Genomic DNA, 15,045 nt, shown 5'->3' with positions numbered 1-15,045 from the left:
CTGTGAAAGCAGATGTAGAAATATCCAGAGTGAGGATGATGACTGTGTTATGGAAGCAAAAGCATTTGTTCAGCCCGAATTTGCTGTGATTCAAAATGGGGATGCACTATGCCAACCTAGGTACTATAAAGGTTTTACATACCATAATAATTTATTCATTTATTTTTTACCTAAAACTAAACAGTATCTTTATTTTTGTGTGTCCTCTTCTACCCGCTTAAAGAATGATGAAAATCACACCTTTGTCAATGAAGTGCTTATGTGCTGAAACAACAGACCCTCAAAGTTCTTAATTTAAAGGGTAAATATTCAAATTTTTAATTATGCCCACCATCAGGGGTTCAGGGCACAAATAGGAGTTAATGCTTGATCACTGTTCCAGTTTTACCTTTTTTTTTTTTTAAATGGATGGTGTTATCTTAACAGAACTCCGAGAGTTCTTATATAGAGTAAGAATGATCAGTAAGACCCTACAGCATCTTTGTTTACTAAGATATAAAAGTGTATGGACATCAGTTTTCAAATGATTGAAGTGACGGGAAGTGAAAGTCGCTCAGCCATGTCAGAATCTTTGTAACCCCATGGACTGTGTCCCACCAGGTTCCTCTGTCCATGGAATTTTCCAGGCAAGAATACTGGATTGGGTAGCCATCTCCTTCTCCAGGGGATCTTCCCGATCCAGAGACTGACTGATCCTGAGTATCTTACATTGGAGGCAGAGTCTCTACTATCTGAGCCACCGGGGAAGCCCTTCGAAATGATTACCTCAAGCTAATTCTTATGTTTCACGTAATGTTAATTAAAAAAATTTATATGCAATATAAAGAACAGATGCCTTTTCATGTCTATAGCAGATTTATTACTGGCATTGTTTTTCATTCATCTTTTGAGAATCCTAGTGAGGATTGTTGGTTCCCTTTTAAATACTGAAAAAAAGATACTGAAATAATTGAGGGAGGCTCCTTGGATCACTCTTTCCTACCATCCCCATTCGCACATGAGGAAAGGGGGTTGAAAACCTGGAGAGAGGGAGCCAAGGGAAACAGAAAGGTAACTAGTTGTGATAACAGAACAAGAGGCTTCACAAAATACAAGCTCTCAGGGAGCAGAAGATGGGATCTCTGCTTCCAGCTAGGAGCAAAGAGTATGAGAGTTTCAGTAAGAGAAATACACAAAATCCCAGGTTTAGGAAGGATGGGATTCCCCAGATAGTCACTAGGCTACGAATCTTGCTTCTTTCCACTTTCATTAAAAGAAAAAAATATTTAAACCCCAGTGTCCTCTCCTTATCCCTCTTCCCTCTGCAAAGAGTAAAAATTAGGGTTCTTGGGTACAAAAAAAAAAAAAAAAAAAAAAGAGTGACACATAAACCAACAATCTCAAATATTTCAAGAAAATCAAAACAAAAAAGAACAACTTCAATATACATTTTCTTCTTTTTTTAAAAGAGAATTTACACCTGAGGAAACTTTTTTAAGTGATTAGGACCTTAAAATCAGCATTATTTAAATAATCACAGGGATAAACAAGAATATCACATCACAAAATGAGAGCAGGCAGTTATGAAAATAAGTTAACCAGAGATTGGAAATACAAACAGCTACTGAAAGAGATGGGTTGAATAGCAGAATGGCCACTACTGAAAATCAAACCAGACAGCTGGAATACCAAGCCAAGGTATTCTCTCAGAATGCAACACAAGGGATGAAAGGATAAAAGCTATGAATGATAGCTAAGAAAGATCTGGAGGACAAATCTAAAAGTTTCAGTATTGCTCCACAGACATCACATTGATTCCACTGTCAACTTTCCTGCTTATCTTCATTGCCAAAATTCAAGCATCTTAGAGGTTGGGATTTTCCCCAGAGTTATTGCTGGCTTCTGGGCCTCCCTGGTAGCTCAGCAGGTAAAGAATCCGCCTGCAATGCAGGAGACCCTGGTTCGTTTCCTGGGTTGGGAAGGTCTGCTAGAGAAGGGATAGGCTACCCACTCCAATATTCTTTGGCTTCCCTGATGGCTCAGCTGATAAAGAATCTGCCTGCAATGTGGGAGACCTGGGTTCAATCCCTAGGTTGGGAAGATCCCCTGAAGAAGGGAACGGCTACCCACTCCAGTAGTCTGGCCTGGAGAATTCCATGGGCTACTTAGTCCATGGGGTCCCAGAGAGTGGGACACGACTGAGCGACTTTCACTTTCTTTACTCTTATTGCTGGCTTCCGGCTCGCAGTGCTGGTTTTGGCCCCAGTTTTCCCTGGGATTCCCGTACCAGCACCTGTAACTTCCTGGGTCTCAGACAGGTTCCCCCACGAAGTCCAGGACCGTCAGCAGCTTCCATGTTACACGGTCCCCACCCTGGGCTTCCCACACAACTCTTTGGCACATGCTGCCCGTCGAGCTCCTGTCTGAGGCGACGCTCCCAGATGTCGAGTGACTCTAGGGGTCAGAGGATCAGACATCACCCCAAGGATGAGAAAGCTCCCCAGCTCTGGGAAGCCCGGTAGGGAAGCCGAGAAGGTAAGCACCAAGACTCTCTTAGCATCGCTGATCTTCCCGCCGCCGAGGCCACGCTCTCCCTCCTGGCCACGCCCCTCCTGGCCACGCCCCCCCAGAGCGCGGCGCCTTGTGGGAATTGTGGTTCTGGGCCCGCTAAATCCGCCCCAGGAAGGAAGGCGGGGCCTGCGGCCGAGCAAACCCAGAAACTGAACAGCTGAGGGGGCTGCTCAGCTCCCCGGCCTCCTGCGCCAGCTCAGCGAAAGAGGCGGGACCCCGCGGGCATCCGAAACAAGGAGGTGCGGGCGCATGGAACGGCGCCCCCTGCCACCCGACCTGCCGTCCTCGCAGTCCCGCCTCCTTCTTTAGAAGCTCTAAATACTGCGCTTCTGCCCTGAACTCACACAGCCCTGAGGGCCCACGGTTTGGCTTGAACTTTCGGAAAATAGGATTGTCCTCCGGTCCTTCGTCTTACTGTAAACAGAGGCTGCTTTCAGAAACCGGGCACCTGCGTAGCCCATATTTGCAAGCACAAGGACCAAGACCTACTCACAAGTTGCCTTGCTCACACGACTGCCGGATGAAACTGCCACACATGAATCTCCTGTAAGGAAGCTGTCTGCCCCGTTCTGCAGTCTTTCTCTTGATAAAATCCCTGAATGAACCTAGTTCAAGTTCAGGTTGTGACAAAGTATTCCAATCCCAAGTTCTGGTCGCTGACAACTTTCTATTGGTTTTTCGTTAGGGCACCAAACTTGGGTCCCCTAGCCCGCAGGAGCTTAGCAGTAAAGTCAACCTACTGACACCTAGTGGTGGTGAAGGAAAGTGCAGGTTTATATAAGGTGCTTATTAGGAAGGGGTCCGGGACCTCTAGTGCTTAAAAGACCAAACTCCTTGCAGGCTTTTGGCCAAAGGTTTTTAAAGACTGGGTGAGGGAGAGGGGTGGTGGGGTTTTTGATTAGCTCCTGTACATTCTTCTTAGTGGTTGATAGTGAGGAAATTGAGAGTTACCGTCATCAGCCTTCTGGTTCCAACCAGTCTGGGGGTCTATGTGCTTGGCAGCATGTGGTTAACTTCTACCTGGTAAGGGTTTCAGTATCCCCAAAACAACTTAAAGTGTATGGCTCAGAATAGTATCTATAGCCCTTGAGAAGGAACTAAAGGAATCTTTAGTTTCTTGACTTTATTTAATGGCTAAACTATTATTATTTTGTCTTGTTTGACTGTTTTCCTTTCTGTATTTTCTCACTTCTCTGATTAAATTCACTCTTTGAAACTTGGGGAAGACCTAGGAGGCTAAAGTTTCTCTACAGATAAGTAGACAGAGGACATGGCGGGGGTGGTCCTCTTCCGGCAAGGCCCTATAGGGTCCTGCTAGGTTACAAGTTTGGCGGGAGTATTTCAAAACAACCCAGAATTTTCTCCTTAATAGGTGAGCCCAACAAATACTTTATTTCAAGCAGATTGTACAGGAGGCAAAAACCTTTTTCTTCTGCCCAGCTAGGTTCTCCAGCTGTGTGTGTGTGTGTATGCAGTTGCCCAGTCGTGTCCGCCTCTTCGTGACCCTGTGGACTATAGCCCGCCAGGCTCCTCTGTCCACGGGGTTCTCCAGGCAAGAATACTGGAGTGGGTTGCCATATCCTACTCCAGGGGATTTTTCCTGGCCCAGGGATCAAACCCATGACTTTTGCATCTCCTGTATTGGCAGGTGGATTCTTTACCACTGTGCCACCTGAGAAGGGCCTTGGGAATTAAACTGACAAAAGACTTGTGGGGATTAAGATGTGTTAGAGTTCCACAAGGAAAATACATTCGAGATTGTGGCCAAGTGCTGCTGCTGCTAAATCGCTTCAGTCATGACCAAGTGATTGAGGCTTAAAGACTGTTTTAGACTAAACATAGGGAAAAAAGTTCAGCACTTCTGAGAGAGTAGAGGCAAGTTAGGAGAAGTTGAAGGGAGGAAATATATTGTGCAGTTAAGGGTCTCAGATGATCAGAGTTGTCTCTGGGGGTGGTCCTCTTCCTGACACTGAAGCAACTTTACAATTGGAAATTTCCTCTTTTATTTGTCACCCTGCTTATTTAACTTATATGCAGAGTACATCATGAGAAATGCTGGGCTGGAGGAAGCACAAGCTGGAATCGAGATTGCTGGGAGAAATATCAATAACCTCAGATATGCAGATGACACCACCCTTATGGCAGAAAGTAAAGAAGAACTAAAGAGCCTCTTGATGAAAGTGAAAGAGGAGAGTAAAAATGTTGGCTTAAAGCTCAACATTCAGAAAACTAAGATCATGGCATCCAGTCCCATCACTTCATGGCAGATGGGGAAACAGTGGCTGACTTTATTTTTCTAGACTCCAAAATCACTGCAGATGGTGATTGCAGCCATGAAATTAAAAGACACTTACTCCTTGGAAGGAAAGTTATGACCAACCTAGACAGCATATTACTTTGTCAACAAAGGTTCATCTAATCAAGGCTATGGTTTTTCCAGTGGTCATGTATGGATGTGAGAGTTGGACTATAAAGAAAGCTGAGTGCCGAAGAATTGATGCTTTTGAACTGTGGTGTTGGAGAAGACTCTTGAGAGTCCCTTGGACTGCAAGGAGATCCAACCAGTCCATCCTAAAAGAGATCAGTCCTGGGTGTTCATTGGAAGGACTGATGTTGAAGCTGAAACTCCAGTACTTTGGCCACCTGATGGGAAGAGCTGATTTGAAAAGACCCTAATGCTGGGAAAGATTGAAGGCAGGAGGAGAAGGGGACAATGGAGGATGAGATGGTTGGATGGCATCACTGACACAATGGACATGGGTTTGGGTGGACTCCGGGAGTTGGTGATGGACAGGGAGGCCTGGCGTGCAGGGGTCGCAAAGAGTTGGACATGACTGAGCGACTGAACTGAACTGAATTTATTTATTTTAATTAGAAGCTAATTAGTTTACAATATTGTGGTGGGTTTTCCATACATTGATGTGAATCAGCCACGGGTGAACATGTGTCCCCCATCCTGAACCCGCCTCCCAACTCCCTGCCCACCCCATCCCTCTGGGTTGTCCCAGTGCACCAGCTTTGAGTGCCCTGTTTCATACCTTGAACTTGGACTGGTGATCTATTTCACATATGGTAATATACATGTTTCAGTGCTATTCTCTCAAATCATCCCACCATCACCTTCTCCCTCAGAGTCCAAAGGAGTCTGTTAAAGACTGCAGTCTGTTATTTATATCTGTATCTCTTTTGCTGTCTTGCATATAGGGTCATCATTACCATCTTTCTACATTCCATATGTATGCATTTTTCTCTTTTATTTGTATTTTTTGGCCTCACCATGTGCATGTGGGATCTTAGTTCCCTAACCAGGGATGGAACACTTCGCCCTGCATTCGAATTGTAGAGTCTTAAGCACTGGACCAAAAAGAAAGTCCCAGAAATTTCCTTTATGAGGAAATGTATACTCTATTATAGTCAGTTAAGGGGAGGTAAGGCACTTTTCCTGCATCTGTTGGCTCTTAATTCCCTGTGAAAGTGAAAGTCGCTCAGTTGTGTCCGACACTCTGTGACCCGATGGACTGTATAGTCCATGGAATTCTCTAGGCCAGAATACTGGAGTGGGTAGCCATTCCCTTCTCCAGGGCATCTTCCCAACCCAGGGATTGAACCCAGGTCTCCCACATTGCAGGTGGATTCTTTACCAGCTGAGCCACAAGGGAAGCCCAAGAATACTGGAGTGGGTAGCCTATCCCTTCTTCAGCAGATCTTCCCAACCCAGGAATCGAACTGGGGTCTTCTGCATTGCAGGCGGATTGATTCTTTACCACCTGAGCTGTGAGGGAAGCCCCCTGTAGCTGAAGGTAATCCATGTGCCAAAGAGTCATACTTTGGCATGGCTAGTCTGGTAGCCTTCAAGACATTGTTGAAAGAGCTGTCATGGGACTTCCCCAGTGGTCCAGTGGTAAAGGCTTCACCTTCCAATGCAAGGAGGGAGGTTCAATCCTAAGTCGGGGAGCTAAGATCCCACACACCTTAAAGCTAAAAAAAACCAAAGCATAAGAAAAAAAAAACAGAAGCAATATTGTAACAAATTCAATAAAGACTTTAACAATCGTCCACATAAAACAGAAAAAAACTTTAAAAAAAGAAAGAAAGAAAGAGCTGTCAAGCTGTGTAGAACTGTCAATCTATGTGGTAGAGGGTGCTCAGAGAAACTGGTCAGTAATAATGGCATTAAGGGCAGTGAATTTACAGAGAGCTCATGTACCACGTGGCTAGTCTTTCCTTTGTATTATCACAGGACCATTCACTATAACTCTATGAGTCAGGCATGATCAAGTACACTGGCCTGGGTAACTCTATCACTAAATGTAAGAGCTGAACCCTCAACTCTTAAGGTTGCCTCAGTTGATTGAGGCAGTCTGACTTCGGAGTCCAGGGTTGTTACCTACCACGACCTAGGCTCTGTTTCAGCTCTACTGAAAAGAACTGTGTGAGCTCGGGCCAGTTGTTCATCTCTTGGCCTTACTTTCTCAATCTGTATTTGTACACAGCTATCTTAGGTGGTGATAAAAATTATTCTGAGACTGTGGGTCTGTTGAGCACCCAGCATGCATAAGACACTTGGTGTTCAACTAAGGTTAGTGTTTAAAATGGAGACTATTTTTGGTAAAGTAGCATGTGTGATAATGCTTTAAGTGCCTGTTAAATGAGGTGGTATCTTTTCATCACTTGGTTTTTCTGCCTTTTGCCCAGAGAGCAAGCACTAAATAATCAGCTTTTGGTGTTGCTAAGCAAAAGGACAGGCTCTTTCCTTTGGAGCTCATTAATTCTCTTGTACCTAGAAACATTTTTTCTCTTCTGCTCTCTGTGTTCTGAGGCTTAAAGATTCTAAGACACTCAGCTCTGTACTGGTAATCCTGTTTTACAAGGCTGTTATTTTTCCCTTTTGAAGACAAAGTCTCAGTCATTTAGATACTTAAAAGCCTAGACACAAGCACAATTTATTCCTATAATGTACTGACCTCAAATGCCAAGTAGGTTTTGCATCTCCTACCCAGGAAACACATCCTGGATTGTGCACAAATGACTCACACACATTAAAGTGCCATGAGAAACCCAGGGATTTTTAGTTGAAAATGTCAGAGTACGAGAGAAGCCTAGAATGTTGGAAGCCACACTTAGGGCCAAACCCCAGCATTATCACTTGTTGGGTATGTGACCTTGGACAAATTAATTAACCCCTTTAAGCCCAAGTTCCTCATCTATAAAAATTATATTAATAAATTATACAGTTTTTTTTTAAGGACCGAATGAAAAACAATGCAATATACATTTAGTATAATACATTGCCAATTAGAGAATGTCACTCACCGTTCAGCCCTATAAGGGCTAGGTCATTAGCCACTGCAGTCACTGACCTTCAACACCCCTGGATCAGGAATGAGGTACTCTGTGCGCTGGGAAAACTATCAGAAAAGGGCTGCAGGTAGTCAGATATTTTCAGGAGAAAATGTTACGAACCCAATTTTCTTGGTATATTCCCATGCTTAGAAAGCACTAAAATCATTAACTGAGATCTTTGTGCCCCATGACTAGCAGTAACCTCCTCCTGAGATATGTGTTTAATTGCACATACCCCTTCTCCAAAATCATGAATAAACTGACCTCTCCCCCTACCTCAGTGCCTGAAGCCTATCTGAGAGGCTGTATTCTGGGCTATCAGTTCAGTTCAGTTCAGAGGGATGGGATGGGGAGGGATGTGGGTGGGGGTTTCGGGATGGGGTACCCATGTTCACCTGTGGCTGATTCATGTCAATGTATGGAAAACCCACCATAATATTGTAAAGTAATTAGCCTCCAATTAAAATAAATAAATTCAGTTCAGTTCAGTCACTCAGTCGTGTCCGACTCTGTGCGACCCCATGAACCGCAGCACCCCAGGCCTCCCTGTCCATCACAAACTCCCGGAGTTTACCCAAACTCATGCCCATCGAGTCGGTGATGCCATCCAGCCATCTCATCCTCTGTCCTCCCCTTCTCCTCCAGACCCCCAACCCCTCCCAGCATCAGGGTCGTTTCCAACGAGTCAGCTCTTTCCATCAGGTGGCCAAAGTACTGGAGTTTCAGCTTCAGCATCAGTCCTTCCAATGAACACCCAGGACTGATCTCCTTTAGAGTGGACTGGTTGGATCTCCTTGCAATCCAAGGGACTCTCAAGAGTCTTCTCCAACACCACAGTTCAAAAGCATCAATTTTTCGGTGCTCAGCTTTCTTCACAGTCCAACTCTCACATCCATACATGACCATTGGAAAAACCATAGCCTTGACCAGACGGACCTTTGTTGGCAAAGTAATGTCTCTGCTTTTTAATATGCTATCTAGGTTGGTCATAACTTTCCTTCCAAGGAGTAAGTGTCTTTTAATTTCATGGCTGCAATCACCATCTGCAGTGATTTTGGAGCCCAGAAAAATAAAGTCTGACACTGTTTCCACTGTCTCCCCATCTATTTCCCATGAGGTGATGGGACCAGATGCCATGATCTTCGTTTTCTCAATGTTAAGCTTTAAGCCAACTTTTTCACTCTCCTCTTTCATTTTTATCAAGAGGCGTTTTAGTTCCTCTTCACTCTCTGCCATAAGGGTGGTGTCATCTGTGTATCTGAGGTTATTGATATTTCTCCCAGCAATCTTGATTCCAGCTTGTGGTTCCTCCAGCCCAGCATTTCTCATGATGTACTCTGCATATAAGTTAAATAAGCAGGGTGACAATATACAACCTTGACGTACTCCTTTTCCTATTTGGAACCAGTCGGTTATTCCATTTCCAGTTCTAACTGTTGCTTCCTCACCTGTATACAGGTTTCTCAAGAGGCAGGTCAGGTGGTCTGGTATTCCCATCTCTTGAAGAATTTTCCACAGTTTATTGTGATCCACACAGTCGAAGGCTTTGGCATAGTCAATAAAGAAGAAATAAATGTTTTTCTGGAACTCTCTTGCTTTTGCGATGATCCAGCGGATATTGGCAATTTGATCTCTGGTTCCTCTGCCTTTTCTAAAACGAGCTTGAACATCTGGATGTTCACGGTTCACATATTTCTGAAGCCTGACTTGGAGAATTTTGAGCATTACTTTACTAGCATGTGAGATGAGTGCAATTGTGCAGTAGTTTGAGCATTCTTTGGGATTGCCTTTCTTAGGGATTGGAATGAAAACTGACCTTTTCCAGTCCTGTGGCCATTGCTGAGTTTTCCAAATTTGCTGGCATATTGAGTGCAGCACTTTCACAGATCTTTCAGGATCTGAAATAGCTCAGCTGGAATTCCATCACATCCACTAGCTTTGTTCGTAGTGATGCTTTCTAAGGACCACTTGACTTCACATTCCAGAATGTCTGGCTCTAGGTGAGTGATCACACCATTGTGATTATCTGGGTCATGAAGATCTTTTTTGTACAGTTCTTCTGTGTATTCTTGCCACCTCTTCTTAGATCCTGGGCTATATTCCTCAGTAAGTTTCTCAATGAAACTGAAACTCACAGATCTCATGTTGTGCATTTTTATTTCAGTTGACAAGTTTTTGCAACTCTAAAGGGACCTGGAGCAGACTTCTCTCCTTTGCCTGAACTCTACAAGGATCAGGAGCCTTGGTACCAGCAGGCTTTTTTGCCCATCTGACTCCTTGGCAAGTCCAGATGAATTTGGGTGAGTCTTTCCTGGTTCGCCAATCTCCCAACTATTGTTCATGATCTTATTTGGTGATGAAACACAAGTACTTGACCCCCCCCCCCCCCGCCCCCCCGCCTTTGAAAGATACTGGGAGAACCCAGTTGAAAGACACTAGGGAAAAATGCCTCCCAGTTGAAAAAAATACTGGGGGAACCTGGTTGGAATACTCTGGGATTTGCTCAACTGAAACACAATGAGAGGTCTGGACTGGGGTGATTAGGTGGGAGGCTGGCCTAATGTCTTTCATAAACAGTTCAGTTCAGTTCAGTCGATCAGTCGTGTCCGACTCTGCAACCCCATGAATCGCAGCACGCTAGGCCTGACTGTCCATCACCAACTCCTGGAGTCCACCCAAACCCTTGTCCATTGAGTCATTGATGCCATCCAACCATCTCATCCTCTGTCGTCCCCTTCTCCTCCTTTCCTCAATCTTTCCCAGCATCAGCGTCTTTTCCAATGAGTCAGCTCTTCACATCAGGTGGCCAGAGTATTGGAGTTTCAGCTTCAACATCAGTCCTTCCAATGAACACCCAGGACTGATCTCCTTTTGGATGGACTGATTGGATCTCCTTGCAGTCCAAGCGACTTTCAAGAGTCTTCACCAACACCACAGTTCAAAAGCATCAATTTTTCGGCGCTCAGCTTTCTTTATAGTCCAACTCTCACATCCATACATGACCACTGGAAAATCCATAGCCTTGACCAGACGGACCTTTGTTGGCAAAGTAATGTCTCTTGCTTTTTAATGTGCTGTCTAGGTTGGTCATGATTTTCCTTCCAAGGAGTAAGCGTCTTTTAATTTCATGGCTGCAATCACCATCTGCAGTGATTTTGGAGCCCCCCAAAATAAAGTCAGCCAATGTTTCCACTGTTTCCCCATCTGTTTGTCATAAAGTGATGGGGCTGGATGCCATGATCTTAGTTTTCTGAATGTTGAGCTTTGGGACATCAGAAAGCCAGTCTCTAACTAATACCCCTGCCAGGTTTATGTACAAGGGAAACTTATACTTACAAGTACTTAATTAGGAATTAAAGAAAATCTTGCTCTGAAAGTGGCTAAAATGGGGATCTTTTGACAATCCAATACCAGTTTTTTGCATATGCAGTTAGAATTAGAGAAAGTCAGCTTGATATAACATTTTTTCAGAACTCTGACCCTAAGAGAACAAGTCCTTTTAGAGGAGCTTGCATTTCTCTCTCTATGCCTTGAAATGTAAATGTTCTCCTAGGGTTCTCAGAAATTCTTATCCTGTCTAGACCATCTCTAATTCCTGAGACTGGGAAAAAAAAGGAAAAAGAATCCTTTTGGAAATCAAATGGGTAAACTTAACTTATTCCAACTGTTATAAACTAGTGAGTTTTATATTGTAATACCTGATTCATGACTGTTTAAAAATGAAGCTAATGAGATCTCTGATTGTGTCTGTCTATATGTCTGTGTATACATTATAGGCCTGATATATATTTACCTATGAATGGTATTACCAAAATTTATTTATAAATGAACAGATTTGATTAAATTAACAGAATATATAAATTATCAGAAATACAAAAGAAATTAACCCCAATACATTTCAGGTTCATATAAACTGGGAAATATTTAACATTAAATTAATATTTGATATTAAAGTTCAGTTCAGTTCAGTTCACTCGCTCAGTTGTGTCTGACTCTTTGCAACCGCATGGACTGCAGCACGCCAGGCTTCCCTGTCCATCACCAACTCCCGGTGCTTACTAAAACTCATGTCCATCGAATCGGTGATGCCATCCAACCATCTCATCCTCTGTCATCCCCTTCTCCTAACTTCAATCTTTCCCAGCATCAGGGTCTTTTCCAATGAGTGAGTTCTTTGCATCAGGTGGCCAAAGTATTGGAGTTTCTGCTTCAGCATCAGTCCTTCCAATGACCACTCAGGACTGATCTCCTTTAGGATGGACTGGTTGGCTTTCCTTGCAGTCCAAGGGACTCTCAAGAGTCTTCTCCAACACCACAGTTCAATAGCATCAATTCTTTGGCACTCACCTTTCTTTATAGTCCAACTCTCACATCCACATGACTACTGGAAAAACCATAGTTTTGACTAGATGGACCTTTGTTGGTAAAGTAATGTCTCTGCTTTTTAATATGCTGTCTAGGTTGGTCATAGTTTTTCTTCCAAGGAGCAAGTGCCTTTTGATTTCATGGCTGCAGTCACTGTCAGCAATGATTTTGGAGCCCCCCAGAATAAAGTCTCTCACTGTTTCCATTGTTTCCACATCTGTTTGTCATTAAGTGATGGGACCGGATGCCATGATCTTAGTTTTCTGAATGTTCAGTTTCAAGCCAACTTTTTCACTCTCCTCTTTTACTTTCAACCAGAGGCTCTTCAGTTCTTCTTCACTTTCTGCCATAAGGGTGGTGTCATAAGGGTGCATATCTGAGGTTATTGATATTTCTCCCGGCAATCTTGATTCCAGCTTGTGCTTCCTCCAGCCCAGCATTTCTCATGATGTACTCTGCATATGAGTTAAATAAGCAGGGTGACAATATACAGCCTTGATGTACTCCTTTTCCTATTTGGAACAAGTCTGTTGTTCCATGTCCAGTTCTAACTGTTGCTTCTTGATCTGCATACAGATTTCTCAGGAGGCAGGTCAGGTAGTCTGGTATTCCCATTTCTTTCAGAATTTTCCACAGTTTGTTGTGATCCACACAGTCAAAGGCATTGATGTAGTCAATATAGCAGAAGTAGATATTTTTCTGGAATGACCCAGATAATCACAATGGTGTGATCACTCACACTCACCTAGAGCCAGACATCCTGGAATGTGAAGTCAAGTGGGCCTTAGAAAGCATCAGTACGAACAAAGCTAGTGGAGGTGATGGAATTCCAGTTGAGCTATTTCAACTCCTGAAAGATGATGCTGTGAAAGTGCTGCACTCAATATGAAAGCAAGTTTGGAAAACTCAGCAGTGGCCACAGGACTGGAAAAGGTCACTTTTCCATCCAATCCCAAAGAAAGGCAATCCCAAAGAATGCTCAAACTACTGCACAATTGCACTCATCTCACATGCTAGTAAAGTAATGCCTAAAATTCTCCAAGCCAGGCTTTAGCAATACATGAACCGTTAACCATTCAAGCTGGTTTTAGAAAAGGCAGAGGAACCAGAGATCAAATTGCCAATATCCGCTGGATCATCGCAAAAGCAAGAGAGTTCCAGAAAAGCATCTATTTCTGCTTTATTGACTATGCCAAAGCCTTTGACTGTGTGGATCACAATAAATGGTGGAAAATTCTGAAAGAAATGGGAACACCAGACCACCTGACCTGCCTCTTGAGAAACCTGTATACAGGTCAGGAAGCAACAGTTATAACTGGACATGGAACAACAGACTTGTTCCAAATAGGAAAAGGAGTACATCAAGGTTGTATATTGTCACCCTGCTTATTTAACTTATATGCAGAGTACATCATGAGAAATGCTGGGCTGGAGGAAGCACAAGCTGGAATCAAGATTGCCGGGAGAAATATCAATAACCTCAGATATGCACCCTTATGACACCACCCTTATGGCAGAAAGTGAAGAAGAACTAAAGAGCCTCTGGTTGAAAGTAAAAGAGGAGAGTGAAAAAGTTGGCTTGAAACTGAACATTCAGAAAACTAAGATCATGACATCCGGTCCCATCACTTCATGTCAGATAGATGGGGAAACAGTGGCTGACTATTTTTCTGGGCTCCAAAATCACTGCAGATGGTGACTGCAGCCATGAAATTAAAAAACTTTTGCTCCTTGGAAGGAAAGTTATGACCACCCTAGACAGCATATTGAAAAGCAGAGACATTACTTTGTCAACAAAGGTCCATCTAGTCAAAGCTATGATTTTTCCAGTGGTCGTGTATGGATGTGAGAGTTGGGCTATAAGGAAAGCTGAGCGCAGAATTGATGCCTTTGAACTGTGGTGTTGGAGAAGAGTCTTGAGAGTCCCTTGGACTGCAAGGAGATCCAACCAGTCCATCCTAAAGGAGATTAGTCCTGAGTATTCATTGGAAGGACTGATGCTGAAGCTGAAACTCCAATACTTTGGCCACCTGATGCGAAGAGCTGACTCATTTGAAAACACCCTAATGCTTTTAGGGCAGATTGAGGGAAGGAGGAGAAGGGAAAACAGAGGTTGAGATGGTTAGATGGCATCACCGACTCGATGGGCATGAGCTTGGGTGGACTCTGGGAGTTGGTGATGGACAGGGAGGCCTGGCGTGCTGCGGTTCATGGGGTCGCAAAGAGTCAGACATGACTAAGAGACTGAACTGAACTTGCTTTTTCCATGATCCAGCTGATGTTAGCAATTTGATCTCTGGTCCCTCTGCCTTTTCTAAATCCAGCTTGAACATCTGGAAGTTCATGATTCATGTACTGTTGAAGCCTGGTTTGGAGATTTTGAGCATTACTTTGCTGGTGTGTGAGATGAGTGTAATTGTGTGGTAGTTTGAGCATTCTTTGGCATTGCCTTTCTTTCAGATTGGATGGAAAACTGACCTTTTCCAGTCTTGTGGACACTGCTGAGTTTTCCAGATTTGCTGGCATATTGAGTGCAGCACTTTCACAGCATCATCTTTTAGGATTTAAAATAGCTCAACTGCAATTCCATCACCTCCACTAGCTTTGTTCATCGTGATGCTTCCTAAGGCCCACTTGACTTCACATTCCAGGATGTCTGGCTCTAGGTGAGTGATCACACCACTGTGCTTATCTGGGTCATGTAGATCATTTTCATATAGTTCTTCTGTGTATTCTTGACACCTTTTCTTAATATCTTCTGCTTCTGTTAGGTCCGTACCATTTCTG

The 15,045-nt window shown here is 43.7% G+C and overlaps 1 protein-coding gene across 1 annotated transcript in view; it reads left to right on the top strand.

Annotated features, from left to right (window-relative positions):
• The first annotated feature begins 2,420 nt into the window (after positions 1–2,420).
• Positions 2,421–15,045, top strand: part of EDARADD (EDAR associated via death domain) — a 107,817-nt gene continuing 95,192 nt past the window's right edge. Inside the window, exons 1-2 of the mRNA XM_061162980.1 lie at positions 2,421–2,497; positions 2,662–3,002. Of these exons, the coding sequence (XP_061018963.1) occupies positions 2,421–2,497; positions 2,662–3,002 (418 nt within the window). The remainder of the gene's footprint in view (positions 2,498–2,661; positions 3,003–15,045) is intronic.

This window comes from Dama dama, chromosome 15 (assembly GCF_033118175.1).
Source record: "Dama dama isolate Ldn47 chromosome 15, ASM3311817v1, whole genome shotgun sequence".
In the NCBI taxonomy this organism is placed as follows: domain Eukaryota; kingdom Metazoa; phylum Chordata; class Mammalia; order Artiodactyla; family Cervidae; genus Dama; species Dama dama.
This window is presented reverse-complemented; position numbering and strand designations above follow the sequence as displayed.